This window comes from Phoenix dactylifera, chromosome 1 (assembly GCF_009389715.1).
Source record: "Phoenix dactylifera cultivar Barhee BC4 chromosome 1, palm_55x_up_171113_PBpolish2nd_filt_p, whole genome shotgun sequence".
NCBI classification, from domain to species: Eukaryota; Viridiplantae; Streptophyta; class Magnoliopsida; order Arecales; family Arecaceae; genus Phoenix; species Phoenix dactylifera.
Window position 1 is genome coordinate 26,512,872 of NC_052392.1, and position 16,603 is coordinate 26,529,474.

General features: G+C 37.0%; 1 protein-coding gene across 3 annotated transcripts; it reads left to right on the plus strand.

Moving 5' to 3' along the window:
• Positions 1-6,945: 6,945 nt before the first annotated feature.
• Positions 6,946-15,953, plus strand: LOC103718468 (phosphatidylinositol/phosphatidylcholine transfer protein SFH13-like). 3 transcript variants are annotated; one of them, XM_008807311.2, is made up of 16 exons: positions 6,946-7,326; positions 7,907-7,958; positions 8,046-8,114; positions 8,236-8,554; positions 8,678-8,777; positions 9,317-9,583; positions 9,768-9,845; positions 9,932-10,033; positions 10,120-10,169; positions 10,280-10,379; positions 10,523-10,621; positions 10,728-10,841; positions 12,409-12,571; positions 13,533-13,912; positions 14,438-14,512; positions 15,659-15,953. In XM_008807311.2, exons 3-16 carry the CDS (start codon positions 8,108-8,110, stop codon positions 15,674-15,676), a joined length of 1,872 nt encoding a protein of 623 aa, XP_008805533.2. In that variant the 5' UTR covers positions 6,946-7,326; positions 7,907-7,958; positions 8,046-8,107; the 3' UTR covers positions 15,677-15,953. The 3 variants fall into 3 exon arrangements, with proteins under 3 accessions (XP_008805533.2, XP_008805531.2, XP_008805530.2); XM_008807309.3 differs by having other exon boundaries at positions 6,949-7,326; positions 8,025-8,114; positions 13,527-13,912; XM_008807308.3 differs by having other exon boundaries at positions 6,949-7,326; positions 13,527-13,912.
• Positions 15,954-16,603: the final 650 nt, after the last annotated feature.

Sequence of the window (16,603 nt, forward strand, 5' to 3'; positions counted from 1 at the left end):
ATTTTTGTATAGATTACCGTTAGTCCGGCTCGTGTACTATAAAGGGCTAAGCTTGTCCAAGTTAAAGCTCATTCACAAATCAGAGGGTCATCAAAAAAAAAATGATATTACGATCGAGATTAGGGTCACCTAAAAGAGGTCTAAAGGGCATAATGATGTAGGTCAAAAAATGAACAATAGGTGTTTTGATGCTATGAAGATGTCTTCTTGGACCATCCAACTCTCTGAAAAATAATGATCGTGATGATGAAGATGATATAATAAATGAACAAAAAAAAAAAAAGGTAAGAATCGTAAATTTTAATTTGCCTTTAATACGGAGTTAAATTTTCTTCATCCAACCCATAGATAGTGGTGAGGATTACGTGGGATCCAAGTAGGCAACCTTGGCTGACTTATTGACATTTGCAATTAAATTTGGTGTGACAACCATTACAATGTTATATTTGCTGCTATTTCACACATAGGGAAGAGAAATAAGCTAACTAAAATCAAATCCAAAACTAATATTGTTAAACATGGTAATAAACATAATGCTTATCTCGATGAATAATGAAAATAATGCCCAAGAGTTGAACAAGTGTTGCCATCTATGGAGACCTTTATTCATATAATAAAATAATTTTTAATAATTAATTGTTGCTGCCAAAATCGAATCTGACTTGACCGAGTGCTTTGAGATTTGGCTTGGTTGGCTCGGTTTTCACTCGTACTTACTTGGTTGGATGGTACTCAGAGTATGGACATGCCAAAAAGAGAAGACAAGCAACAAAGGTTACTGTATTTTATCCAATATGGGATCCTTCGATGCCTAAATTAGATCGAGCTCTATGGAACAAGGAAGATCCATCTCTGGCCTAGTTATATAAAGCAGAAGTTGGTGTCAATTTTTGGAAAGAACGGATGAGCACCTTAACTACTTGGGGTGTAGTAAATGCCGGCATATTACATACATGGCACAATAACTACATTAGATGTGTTTTTATGGGGCCGAGCTATAACTACCTTTCATTACTAGACTTTAATCGTCTTTATTATATACCACTCCTACTGATATATATAATATTCTAAATTAATAAATAATTTTATGTGAATTCGTAAGTGGGCATGTGTGGATGAAGATTTAGAAAAAAATTTAAAATTTATTGAATTAATAATTCAAACAAGTCTATAGAAAGATAATTTGGAAACAAATAAGATTATTTAGGGATAGATAGTGGAGGGGCAGTCTACCATCCTTCTTTCAAATAAAATTTTATTTCTCAATTTACCCATTCTTACAATTATCATATAATAAAGTTTTTTTTTTGTCAGTCGGATACATCATGCTGGAAGTACATTAAAAAAAAAAAACAAAAAAAGAGAAGGGGACAAATAGAGGGTGGCCAGCCGTCGGAGCCTTGCACAACAAACGAAGCGATCTAATTAGCTGCGCTGTTCGCTTCACAATAAGCATGAATAACCTAGAAAACCACACAGTTTCTCAATAACCTAGCAATGGATGTTCTTCTCCTGCTTTTATGTAGTCTTGAATCTACCTGATTACAGTAGCCAAATCACCTTTCAGATTGATATGTTCCGTCCCTAATTTGAGATGTGCATATAGATGATCTCTTTTTTAAGCAGCTCTAAAATCAGCTAAGAATAGAAATACCATGGAGAGGGCTATCCCTGCTGCAGTCAGCGTCGAGTCAGCATTCCTAATTACAAATTCGGCACCTCAACCACATATATCAAAAAATAACTTACATAACAAAATTTTAGCTATGAAGGCCGTTATAGTGTTATGACGGCTGTTACCTTTGAGTCTGGAGGGGCTCAGGAGCTATTATTACAATAAAAATAATCATCTAAGGCCAGTACCGGATCCGACGTTCGCTTGCCGGGAGCCAAACGAAATCCCCGACGCGGAAATGATGAAGCCCTGGACGCCCCTCAGACCCGGGAACAAGGCGTGAAAACGGCGGCGATATCCTTGACGCGCCATCCCTAAGTTCCTGTCCCTGTCAGCGGGAAATCCGAGGACAAGACAAGACCTGTCAGATATCACGGGTGGGCATTGAGAAATGGGAGCCCCCCTTCTTCGATTTGTCTCTCTCCCTCGCGCCTAGCGATATCCTGTCCCTCCCTTCCCGTCACCGTCGGATAGTCTCCGGCCGGTCCCCGTCGTGCCAAAACAACAAAACGGGAATAGCAGGCACGATTGCGACCCCACGGCTTGCCAATACCGGATAACGACGCCTCCCTTGAGTCCTGCCGCGATATCCCCCCTTTTTGCCGTATTCCCTGTTTGGATCCTCCAAAGGATAAAAGAATAAAAGACGAAAAGGTACCCTCAAAACGACCAAAGAGATAAAAACACAGTGCTGTGACTACTGTGTCATGCCAGTATTGGTCAGTGGTCCAAAGAATGGATACTGTAGTCTGTAGATGGATCTCGCAAGTTCCTCCTTTTGAAGCAATCAAAATAGATTAGCATTGGGAAGCTCCCAATGTCACGGGGATATAAAGTGATCTTGCCTAGCTATGGAGACTGTTTCGTTGTTGGAAATCAAGACATTTGACCTAAAATTTAGGTCCTAAATTAACTACCATTCGAGATGTTTACAATTACATTGATGTAAGAGTACGCCGTTACGTGAACAGCAAGATTAATCAGCCGGAATTCGGTTTCATTAGTTAAAGGCATAAGTATCCATGCAAGTTAAAAGAAAGAAGATATATTTTTATCATTAAGTTTTAGCTTGAATCTATTAGATACTCCTAACTCCTTGAGTTGTAGCTGAGAAATGCTAAGGACACGTCCTCTAAATGATAAGTAAGTTCCGTGCGTACATGGCTCTATTAGTCTATTTTGATGTACATACTTGTATCTCTTTTCATGTTACCTTCAAGAAAAGGATGTGCTGAGGAAAGTGCGTGTATAACAAAACGTATTCATCAATTGCTTTTCTTAATCAAGCTTCAAATCTCTATTTATAGGAACGGCTAAGTGCTCAAATGTCATTTGTCCCTCCTCTTATCCACAGTGCATTTATGATTTACTTGTTGATCTCACCAACTTATTTATTTGGTCTTCATACAAGCAAACAACTAGGCTCCATTTTTTTTTTATCAAGATTTGAATGCACTCTGCACCGGTTTAAAGCTAATTACTCCTCAATGGAATGACATGGAAGCCTTAGACTCTCATTGTTGAGTTGATGGTATTAAAAAAATGCAATCAAGAAATAATGATGTACAATTTTTTTTCTTTGTGTAATTAAATGGGATATCACTCACCAAGCAACAATAATCTCCACTATCTACTCAAGCAACTAACAAACAAAATAATCAAGCAATCCACGAACAAGATGCAACACAATCTTTTAAATGTGGAAAATCTTTCAATATAAAGAAAAAAATTACGAGACCTAGTCCAGCCAAAAACTTACAAACTATTTAGAATAATATGATTACAATAGATCCTCTCTAGCTCAAATACAGTTGCACAAATATCAATAAAATTTAATCTTGATTTCTACAACAAAAATATTCATCACCAATAAAACATATTTCAACAATAAATAACAAAATACAGGATAAATTTTTATTAAATGTTGATGCTTGAAATAATTAATAGAGAAGGTTTTTTAAAAATTCAAATCGTTCAGCCAAGCTGTTTTGGAAAACAAAAACACTGTCACATTATTTTATATTTTTAATTTTCAAATGAGATGGGTCCCACATGAGGAGGGACCACACCAGTGGCAGGGGAGATGAAGTGATTGGGTGAAAATGCGAGGTGGTAGCTGTTTAAAGGAGTTAAAATGATCAAAATGTTTGTTTGTCTTTCTTTGTTGTGCTGATTTAAAATTAAGAATTGCTACAATCAAACCAAGCGTGGTATCCAAACTCGTAATTGGCGTAGAAAACCACTTAAAAGGGGCTAAGACTATTGCGTAGAGCACTACCTCATCATGAATAGCGAGTTATTATTGTGCCCAGGAAAAAAAAGATAGCTACCATCAATTGCATGGCTGTAAAACACAATAGAATCATGACTTTGATTGAGCAGTAATGTTTAAGAAACCGATTACCGGCTATTCGATTATTGTGATGCTCAAGTTGTTCCGTTGCTAAAGGTAAGATAGTAACCCTCTAGCAACTTAAATTACCTACCAACAGTAAGTTATGGAAATTAGTCCATCTTAACCTGCTCTTCACTTTTAACAAGTATGCACGGATTCGATATTTCAAGGATTCAATATATCTGCTTTAGCTAACTGACCATATGAATATTCTGTACATATAAGCATACTTTTATTATATTGGGTATTTTTCAGGCTAAGTATGTGTTCATAAAGGCCAAAGACGCTATATATTGGGTATTTTTTATATCGTCTGCCACTCCAAAAGTATCTTGTAAGCTGAAGAGGTGGAGTTATCTAAAGCACTCCAAAATTTGTTGTTTTTTATTTTATTAGATATATTCGTAGTTGTAATATATAAAACTTCTGCTTTAGTAAAATAAAAAAATAAAAAAAAGAAAGTAAAAGGTCACCAATATTGATCCTAACATAAAAGTAACGCAGCTAAAGTCACATACTACTTCGGGTTTGTCACCATGCATCTCCTATGGATAAAATTCCTTGTATTTATAGCGATGTAAATGCAAGGGAATTTCGTTAAAAAAACCATAAATACCGTAAGAAATCAATACAAAACCAGGTCTGAAACAGTCCTGCCGCTCATAAAATCAGAAGCCTCTGTATACAACTTCTCCTTCCGCTTTCTAAAATTCCACCAATAATTTGAGCATGAGTAGAAGAAGGTACAGTCATCTTCGGACATTCCGTGGCTACGAAACTGCCACGTCATCCACCATAGTCCACCGCGCCTGACGCAAGCGCCCACGTGGCTTCCCTTGACCCTAATAAATTCCATCGGAGCCCGGTACAGACCACCAATCCCAAAGAGACAGAAATATAAATTGCAACATGACAAAATCAGCAGACTCCTGGGTCCCACTAAGCGGTACAGACTAAAGAGACCTCGGAGTAAATGGCCGCACCGCTGACATTTCATAGGAGGGGCGTGCTTGAAGCTAATGGGAGAGCGACACGTATTCGAATGTTTGGTTCCCGAGCTGACGTGTGCAAAGCTTAACTAACCTACGCACTTACTCTTAGCCCACCGTCGCCCCGTGAACCCTAACCGTGGTCTCATGTGACAAGACCACGCCCCATGGCTAGCCCCCAGGCCCTAGGATTCGTAGACACCCTCGTAAACCGTCCATATGCTGTGCCCCTTTTCTCTCCCGTGCTTTCCTCCTGACATCTGGACCGTTCAATTAATACGTGAGATGCAATCAAACAACAAATATGCTGCCCTTTTTCAGCCTGTATGGTGCGAATTTATTTCTTTTTACCTAAAATCATATCGCATACATCAAAAGCGAAAAATAGAGCATCCATGCTACTAAAGTCTATCTATCATGGGTTATATATGATGATCACCATATTTTAGACGCTATATATTGATTTATTCGGAGGTATGTATTATATTGCTGCTAGATATGTGTTTAAAAACTTAAAATATGTATTAATAATCTATCAAGTGTGTATCATTTAAATACGTACTATAAACTAGTAAACATGATGTTCTGAATACTTTATATCAATTTGTCTAAATGTATATTGATTTACATTGAAGTGTGTATTAGATAGCTACTGGGTATGTATCAAAAATCTGTTAAGTGTGTATCATCTAGACATATACGGTATACTGATGAATATAATATTATAAAAATTATATATTAATTTATTTGGATGTGCATCGATTTGTCGAAATATGTATACTGGGTCTTTACTAGGTATGTATCAAGGAAGCTTTAAGTATGCATCAAAACTAGTAGAGTGTATCCCCTAAATATGTACTATATATAAGTGAATACGATATTTTAGAAATTGTATATCGATTTACTTGAATGTGCATCGATCTGCCTGGAGATATGCATTGAATCTCTGTTGGGTACTTATGAAAGAAATTAAAAGTGTGCATCAGAATTCTATCGAGCGTGTATCATCTTAATATATGCCATGTACTCGTGAAGATGATGTTTTAAAAGCTACATATTAATTTGTCTAGATGTTTATCGATTCATTTAGAGGTATGTATTAAATCGTTGTTGGGTATGCATCAAAGAAGCTTAAAGTATATATCAATAATCTATTAAGTGTGTATCATTTGAATCTATACTATGTACTAGTAAACATGATGCTCTGGATACTATGTATCAATTTGTTTAAATATGTATCGTGTTTTAGGTAAATACCGAGTATGTATCAAAGAAATTTAAAGTATGTATCAAGAAACTTGTTGAGTGTTTACCATTTGAATAGTACTGATGAAGACGACGTTATGAAAATTATGTATCAATTGCCTAAATATATGTACAGGTTGTTGGATAACTAATTTGTTAGGTCTATACCACTTAGTCATGTATTGTATTGAAGAACATAGTCCATGGATACAGAAAAGGACTTCGTATTTTAGAGGAGGAGAAAGAAATTCGGAAAAGAGGAGCAAGGTTGAACTGGCTAGATGATCTTACAGGCGATGCTTCATATATATATATATATATATATATATATATAATCAGAGGATGGATATCGTTTTCTGATGTGCGATTTTTGTTCAGCATTCCACTTAGAACTTCCGTGTGGACGATGCATCCTTTGGAAATGGATGGACGAGATGTACTTGGCACGGAAGTCGCGTTGAGGTGGTTGCTCTATGACACGTGGCGTAGAGTTTTAGAAATCGGCGATCTAGGTCCGGTCCACCTGATCGGACGGCAAGCAATCGGCCTCCGAATTATAATAAAAACTAAAAACCAAAACCAAGACGGACACGTATAAAAAGCGTATATATAGTCAGAATCGTAGTGGTGGCACAAACTTAAAACAAAGAAAACGAAGGAGCCTTAAAGAGACAGAGACAACGAGAGAGATAAAGAGAGAGAGAGGGTAGCCGAGCAGAGAGGTCGGGCGAATCTTCGAATTTTTCTCTTCCAGACGCCAGCAGAAGAAAACAGTGAAAGAAGGCAGAGGCGTTACAGAGAGAGAAAGAGTGAAAGACGGAGAGAGGAAGGGTCAGAGAAGAACAGTTCCAATTCTTCTCTCTCTTCCCCTCTCTCTCTCTTGTGTTCCAGCCTAGAAATCCCACACCATTGCATAGATAGTAGCCCTCCGTTTGCTCGTCTAACCGATTTCTCCTCGGATCCTTCTCTCCACCTCGCCTCTCTTGTCGCCGCCCCAGCAACCGAACTAGAGTTTCCGAGAGGTATTGGCTTCAGATCCGCCATCGCCGTATTCTCCCGCCTGTTTGATCGCCGGATCTGGCGTTTCGGGGGTTCTTTTCTTGATTTTATTAAATCCGTTTTGGAACGCGTTTCTTGGTGCTTTGGATCCGGGAAATCCGGGTCTGAGTGGGTTTTCTTGATTTCGGAGGATTCTTTGACGGTTTTGGGAGAGAGTTTCAAGGATCTTGGAGAGAGTTACGAGATTTGTTGCGGTTTTAATGGATCTTTGGGGGGTTGCTGAGATTTAATGAGGGTTTGGTTTAGCATAAAGGATTTATTAACGGATTCGAATAACGGTTGAGCCAATGCAGGCTGCGAGCCTCTTGGTCCAAAGGATTTTGCGGTTCCTTTGCACTGGATCTTGGAGCCTCCATTGAGGTTGAGCCGTTCCTTAATCTAATTTTCTTGGAGTTTCTCTCCAACTAAAACGTTTGGTTGTTGATCTAAAATTTAGATCTGTGGATCGAACAATAAGGAAACAAGATAGGAAGATAACATGTAGTTTTTTCTTGCTGTTTATTTACTGTCATTGATCAGCTGTTGAAGTTTTCTTGCTTGCAGGGCCTTGTATGGATCTTTGCTGCACTCTAGAACCCCTCAGCGATACGGAGACGTAAGCTTTTAGATTTTCTTTATTTCTCCCCTGTTTTTCTAATCAGGATAAATAACATTAGTACAGTGACGGTGTTTTTGTGATCAGGTTGGACTTTTATTAACAGTATCGATTGCAGTTCTCATCTTCTGAAGTCTGAGATCTGGAAAATGTCAGGTATGTTCATTTGGTTTTTCTTCCCTCTGCTCTGTAGAAGATACTGTATTATGATCATAGAAAAGCCGTGGTTTAGATTGTCTTTTTTCTGACTTATTTATGGTGCATTGTGACATTTCAGTCTTCCACGTAGAAGGATTTGAAGGAGCGGTCAGTTGCGATGAGAGGAAAGAGAGGAGATCAGATGTTGAGATCTCGGAAGATGAGAGAAGGAGAACAAAGATCGGGTCTCTGAAGAAGAAGGCTTTGAATGCTTCCACTAAATTTACCCACTCTCTTAAGAAACGAGGGAAACGGAAAGTTGATTTCAGGGTTCCTTCAGTTGCGATCGAGGATATAAGGGATGCTGAAGAGGAGCGCGCAGTCTATGCTTTCCGGCAAGAGCTCATTGCCAAGGATTTATTGCCTGATAAGCACGATGACTATCACACGTTGCTCAGGTTTTCGTGATCTTTAGGACTTGCAGCGATGTAACATTAGTTTTTATATGCTATAAATTTAAGTTTTAAGCATGCATTTGAAGCATAACTATGCTGGCTGATTACTCTGTTTATTTCGTTCAGATTTCTTAAGGCTAGGAAATTTGACTTTGAGAGATCGACCCAGATGTGGGCCGAGATGCTTCGATGGAGAAAAGAGTTTAGAGCAGACACTATTTTGGAGGTGAGGCAATTATTACATGCTCCAGAGAACTTTTACATGCATTAAGGATTTTTAAAATGGGGAGGCATAATGAATCGTATCAGGTAAAGATAGGAGCAACAAGAATCTTTTGTTGAAGAAATAGAATGGATAGCGAATAATCTAGATGTGACCAGGTAACTGTTTCATAGATTTAGCAGTCTATTGCTACCCTTGCCAAGTGGAAGAAACTCTATTTTCTATTCATTTTCAAAGTTATCAGGGTTCAGTCTGTCCTCTCTGAATGGTTTTGAGCATGTATATTTTTTCTTAGAGGTGCAGTTAAGAACTTCTTTTCATACTCTCATATGTTCAAATATTTGGCTCCTTAACTTTAGGAAATCTTCTCTTTATAGTGGGATATGCTCCTTCCAGCATAAAATGTTTTCTCAATTTATAATACTTGTTGTTTTGAATATTTTATTGCCTTATTTGCAATTTGTTTATGTTACGTTGAAGCGATTTATAATCCTTAATTTACATATGGCATGATAATGACAATTAAATGTACTGGATTCAAGGATTTTGACTTTGAAGAACTGGAGGAAGTCCTACACTACTATCCTCAAGGGTACCATGGAGTGGACAGGGAGGGAAGGCCTGTATACATTGAGAGGCTTGGAAGAGTCGAGCCTAACAAGCTTATGCACATCACTACAGTTGAGCGCTACATAAAATATCACGTACAGGAATTTGAGAGGGCCCTGCATGAGAGATTTCCTGCTTGTTCAATTGCTGCCAAAAGGCACATTGATTCAACAACAACAATACTGGATGTGCATGGTGTGGTAAGATGGTGTCTCTGTTTTCTTGTCAAGTCACTGCGTTTTCTTTACCCTGATAGGGCAGCTTACAAATGGTCTTCTTCTTTTGAATGAGAATAAAAAAAGATTTCACATAGCATGTCGGGCATATTGGTGATTTTTTCAGTTATGGAGGAACCCACTCATATAGAGTTCTGTTGGAATACAGGGATTGAAGAATTTCAGCAAGACAGCAAGAGACCTCTTGCACAATATGCAGAAAATAGATGGTGATTACTATCCTGAGGTATCTACTATTTTACGGTAACATCTTCTTTTCAAGTAGTTTTGGTCTAGCACTAAGAAGGATCGCTCAACTGTCCGTTAATGCAGACACTTCATCAAATGTTCATTGTTAATGCCGGTCATGGTTTCAAGCTGCTTTGGAACACTGTAAAGGGATTTCTTGACCCCAAAACCACGGCAAAGATCCATGTAGGATCCATGTTTCTGAAGTAAATATATGATTTTTTTCCCCTGATTTCTTCAGCCTTGATTCATGGTTCATTTAATTTGCGCAGGTACTTGGGACCAAATATCAGAGTAGACTTCTTGAAGCTATTGATGCAAGGTTGGCTTTTCTAGCTTCTCTGGCTCTGATGCTATCAATTGTTTCCTTTACATATTGTAGCAGCGCTGCAAATTGGATTTTTAATTTTGTTTTCCTGTTTTTTCTTTCAGCCAACTGCCAGAATTCCTGGGTGGCTCATGCACATGCTCTGATGAAGGTGGATGTCTTAGGTCTAATAAAGGACCATGGAATGACCCTGTCATTATGAAGGTAGGGCATCTCAAGCAGTAACAGGCCAATCATATTACATTATATTAGCTCACAAATTCGTTGTGTTACCTTCTTAATCAAATATGTGAAGTATTTTTATCAACCAAGAGAATGAAGAGTACTGATATGAAATTCTCTTGTAGCTTGCACATAGTGTTGAAGCAGCATTTGTAAGGGAAATTAGGCGAGTATCTGTTGGAGAACAAAGAAATGAACCCTGTCCTAGGCTATGCACACTGAAGGCAAGACAACAGAATTGTTGATGGTGTTTACTCTAGGTTGATTATGGAGATCAATTTTTGAAGTTTCCTCTTCTAAATTGCATTTTATTGCTTATTTGAATGGCAGGGAAGAAGCAGTGATACTTCAACGGCTGAATCAGGATCAGATTTTGATGATCTTGGTTCTCCTATTATGTCCAGAACTGCCGAATATAGTCGTTTGGCTCCGGTTCATGAAGAAGTGAGTAACACATATTTTGATTTACATGTTCAATATGATCTTATTTATGGTCCTGTTTTGCAACTTTTTAAACTTGCATTAAAATGTGGCATAGTATGACATGAATACGAGGTGCCAAGATGGATACCACAGTAGGTGTACTATGACACTTTCATCCTTGTGGTATATAGCTTACTTTCATTCTGGACAGATATGGAGACTAATGTAAACTTCTTCATTATAATAATTCATTACCTTTCGTACAAAAAGTAAAACAACTATTTGAAAAACTGGACCAGTAAGCAAGTTTGACTTTAAGTACTATTTCACCTTACCACTTTATAAGTTTTCTACAGAGTTGATATGTTTTCAACAAATCAATCTCATGTTCCTAGGAAGATTGACTTCTAAAGGATTTCAAGAGTTTATGCAATAAGTTGTAGCAGGTGCAAGATATAGCAGCATGTTTATTTTCTATGCATTTCTTTGTGATTTTCTAAACCTTCACTTTCTAGTTAACAGCCACTCCCTCTAATGTATATACATTGAGCTGACTCCCTTGTAGGAAACAGAGGGAGAAAAGGTCAGATAATAAAAGTTATGTACAAAAGCAATGATGAACCTTAAATGTAATGTTAAATTACCAATATTATTTTCAGGAATTATACTATTCAGATGTCAGCATGCTTATATTCTATCTGAGCCATTTTCTTATGAGTTTCATATATTCTATCACAATATATAAATGAAAAATTCGTCCTTCCTCTGAATGCTTGAACTATTCTGTTCGGTCATATTCGGTTCTCACTCTTGCACATTTACTAACATGTAACTTCAGGTAAAAAGGGGCAGTGGGTGGGGAGGGCCCAAAAAATAATTTAATGGTATTTTCTTTATATATGTTTTGGTATAATGCTGAATTTAGCAGTATTTATTGGAAATCATGACTATTTCCATTTTTCACTATTCTAGATTGGATAAAGTGTTACTTTATCATATTTATATGCCCATTGCCTTTTCTTTTATGGGCTGTATCGATGTTTGGCTACTGTGTATCCGTGATATATATGTCATGGGATTCAGATCTGAGGATGAAAGGAGAAACAGAATGGAGGCCTGGTGATCCTATAATCTTAAAAAATTTGGAGTACTAGAAATCAGAAGATGATTTTTTTTTTTTTTAATGTATCTCCAATGAAAGATCTTTGAATTATGGTGTCAAGTGCCTTCTCAATCCTTTCTCCTTCATTCTACCTGCCTTCTCTTGGCTGGTCAGCATTGATGTTGGAGATATCAATGAACATGACATCCATGTCCACACAACCCCTTGATCATATTTACAGTCTGAAGACTCTGAACCACTAATTCCTAGGTAGTTTGTGCCATGTGGAAATGATACTAATCATCATCTCTTCCATTAATTTGACATTCTGATATTAATATCTATGATATAAGGGCATTCTATCTTCATGCACAGTTGAAATAATAGTTACTAGTCATTATTTTAGAGTGATTAGTTTTCATTCTTTTAATTAGATACTAGAATTACATTTTTGTAATTTATGTTTTGTAATTGTTATGCATATAGGCTAGGATGGCAGATTCAACATCTTACTACAGTTGCCATGACCGCTTTGTGTTGGTTGATAAGACTGTAGTATCCAGAAGGAAAACAGGATCTGCTGGTCATGCATCAAGAGAACTCAAGGATCATGGACGTGGCTTTGCCAATGGAACATCACATTCACTAGGTACTGACAGTTAAATTTACTCAGCCACATAACTGTTTAGTTATCCCCACCATTGTGATCTCTAAGTTCCTTATCTGCTGTCTTCCGAAAGTTCTATTTTGTTAGAAATGAATATTTACTTCTAGTTCAGATGTCTTTTTCTGCACTTGTATCACACTGAGAGCCTGATAAACATTTTATCTAAGCCTTAATCCAATGAATTTTTGATCCTTGGGAATGTCATAAACTATGATTTGCTTAACACATCTTTCAGTATGATATATTATATATGGGTTTTTTTTGCCAACTTTTGTGTCCCATCATGAAATATTTGTGGCAGTCTAGTTTTGCTATGAACTAGAGGCTATAAACCATGACTACTATAATTTTGGAATATAGCAGTTAACAAGATGATCCCTTGAATCTATAATTGCTCAGAATAGCCCAGTGGTCGATTCAGTTAATAAATTTCAGTGCTGATAACACAGATATGATGAATATCTGCTCAAGAGTGTATTGATGTGTGGTAAGTTTATGCTACTTGATTTTTTTAAACAGATGTGCTGAATTGTTGGTGTTCTGCAATATTGTGAAATCACTTATCATGACAATTCCCTAATTATAGAAGGAATTGCGTTACTTTTTTATTTTTTTTATTTCTTTTTTGCAGTATTTACTCTATCTAATCTACACATGGATAACTTTTGTTGTTGCCTATAATATCTTTTTTTGGTACCAAGCTAGTTGCTTATTACATCTTTTTTTTTGGCACCAAGTTAATTGTATGCATATAAACAACCTTATGCAGGCAGTTTGTGCCAGCTACAATCATCCTACTTAATCATCTTTTCCTATCTAGCGCTTAGTCTTTTAAAATGGAAGTTGCCTATCATTTCTCACTACTTTAAAAAAAGCATGTGCTGATAAAGTCCTAATTTAGAATTTTCAGACTGGGATTTGATCATGTTCCTTACAGTTTCAGGTAACTTGCGCAATGATAGGTGCAAACAAACCCGGGAAGATGTGGAGGAAGGAAATTTGCGATATCTTGCAAGAGCACTAGTTGCATTTTTGGTTAAATTGCTATCCTTCTTTCATGTCTTTGGTTGTAGACATGAAAGGAGGTTGGAGAACATTCATCCATCAGATACATTGGTCCCTGCTCCAGAGAGCCATCCCAGTGTGGAAGTTGTCACGGAAAACAATTTCCGTCCATGTTTAGAACGTGTTCAAAGGCTTGAGTTGATGTTCAATGAGCTCAGTAGCAAACCTGCACAGATTCCACAGGAAAAAGAGCGCGCGCTTCTTGATTCTTGGGACAGGATCAAGTCCATTGAGTTTGACCTTGAGAAGACAAAGAAGGTAAAGTTTTATTTTATATTAAATGATTTTATATGTTCAAAGATGAATCGAATAGCTTAAATTGAATTAAGAATATCAGTATATCAAAATTAAGTTATATCATAAAAGAGAGTATATGATAGTTTGTGTGTAATTCTTGACCGAGATTAACAATTCCGAAATATTTGATGCTTCTAATGAATACTGGAGCTGGCAGCATCAATATTTTATCTGCTTTTTGTTGCAGTGTTAGCTTTTATCTAATTTGGAGTCTGTTATCAGACAAAAGATGCATCTCAAGGATTTTCAGAGACATTATAATTTTCCCCTTTTTTTTGTTCACATTACTATTTTGGAAAATTTGTATACCTTTATTTATAAGTCATTTGGCCTTCAAAATGATTTAGATTTGTAGATATATGAAATTGTGCAATTATTTAAAACAGAATTTGTTTAATTCTACCTTGTTTTATCGTTCATTTTTATCATAGTTTTTTCTTTGAGGTTTGCCTCTTGCTATGTTCTGATTGTAAGTTCTTCTTTCAGGTATTGCAGGCCACAGTGGTGAAGCAAATGGAGATTGCAGAAATGTTAGAAGCTGTACAGGAGTCCAATATTAGCGTAAGCTGAAATGCCATTTACTATCAAACTCTTAAGTTCATCGAGACATTTATGAACAGCCTAAATGTAGGTTTCTGGTACTAGATCTCCGGTGGATTTTATTTCATTTAATTAGATCAAAACTTCCTCTTCAAAAAAAAAGATCAAAAGTCAAATCCAAAATGAGCATTTGGAGTATAAAATATTTCTGGCAATAAATGGAGCTTTGTGCAGATTTTAGAGAACCATTGTTATGTTAGGATATATCTAATGTTCCATTGATCTTGGTTCTTATGTACTGGGTGATACCGGTGTTTTCAAGATTGACACTTTAGACTCTGAGCTCCAAAATGTGTCGGGTCCTTATAACACTTCAAATCATTTAACCATTGTAACATCATTCTTTGCTAGCAGTTGGCTCACCTAGTTAAAGGTGTCAAATCTATTTGATCGCTAAAGTCATGCTTAAATTTTATTAAATTGTGGAGAAATTGGTCTAAATTATATCTAGTTATATTAGAATGGAGCACGTGCAATGCACATTTGAAGAGAAATATAGGGATGCATAGATGGGGTAATACTTGTACATGGGACTTGGGATCTTGATGGATGGGGTGGGGGGTGCTTTAATATCTGGCCCTATGGACAGCTGGACTTGAAGCCATTTTAGTTATAAATGGTTTAGATAATGAGTTTCTCATTTACAAGTTTCCTGAGTCCTGTTCTTGTTTTCTCCTTTTTTTTATTTGACACAAACGTTTAATGCCCATATCACATGCCGTTATGCCAAGGTAAATGCTAGCTTAGATGTTTGTGCAAGTACTCATTCAAACTATTTACTGCATTGATAACGTATTTTGAAATCTATTTGTTTATTCCAAGCGCATATGAAGCAGCTTGTGTTACCTTCTTAGGCTGCAGTCTCCATCTGGTATAGGTTTTGAAGTCTGACAGACCAGACTACTGGAACTTTTACTTTCTTTGTGCTTAGTAGTATCTCTCTCCTCCTCTGTGTGCGCGTGCGTTAAGAGTATCACTATCTTTCTTTTATTAATCATTTGGTCTATGTTTTCTTGTTTGTACTATTGTTGACTTGCAATCACGGTGTAGATCGTTTTAGATGTAAGTAAATGGCGCTGATTAGCTTGCTTGCAAAATTGCTTGCAGAGAAGGAAGTTTTGTTAAATCCTGAGTGGAAGTAGCTGTACATCAATGAGATGCATAGCACTGAGATGCATAGCAAGGGCAGTTTTCGGTTCAGATTAGCATCAAAAGAAGACTACCTTCTATACAAGTTTCTTTTTCTTTTCTTTGTTTTTTGTTCGTGATCAGAAATTTATTGTTTACATAGCACATGCAGCATCATGGAGAAGGCGAGATGGTGGATGAGGAAAAGGGAAAGATGAAGGGAAAAACAGAGGAAATTTCACACTTAATATATATGTTTTCTTTGTTTTGGCAATGCTTCCTCTCTCTCTCTCTCTCTCTCACACACACACACACACACACACACACACACACACACAAAGCTTTGAGCCTTGCCCACCAGTTCTACTGTCTGTTGTTGTGGATGTCGTTTTGGAGTTTGCTCCAAGTCGAATGCAGTATTCGACTAGCTTTTAAGGCAGAACACTCTTCTGCCATCCTATGATTTGTTGTTTGAGTGGCCTCAGCCAATTTGATAATTCTTTTCAATTAGGAGCTGTTGTCCATTATATGATGCCAGAGCATCTCAAGCCTGGAGCAGCCATCCTTTAAACAGGAAGGAAAAATATGTTTAAAGGGACCCTAAGTTTGGCAATGTAATCACTTTTGTTAAATATACTAAAGTAAACAAATAGGAGAAAAGGAACAGAACTGTTTAAACATCGTGGAAACTGTTCCAGCCACGCCAAACTTTCCTGATATTTCTAGACGACCATATACCGGATTTGCAGTATCTATTCTAGAGGTTCAATATGTCCTTTGATCTCCATGGGTGTCAGACCGTTCAGCCCATTCTCAAAAAAAAGGGCCTCTCCAAACTTATTTAGCCGAAGTATAATTGTCAATTGTTGTCGGTAATTCCATCGTCGAATTTATATTAAGTTGATGGAGAAGGTCGGTTAAATT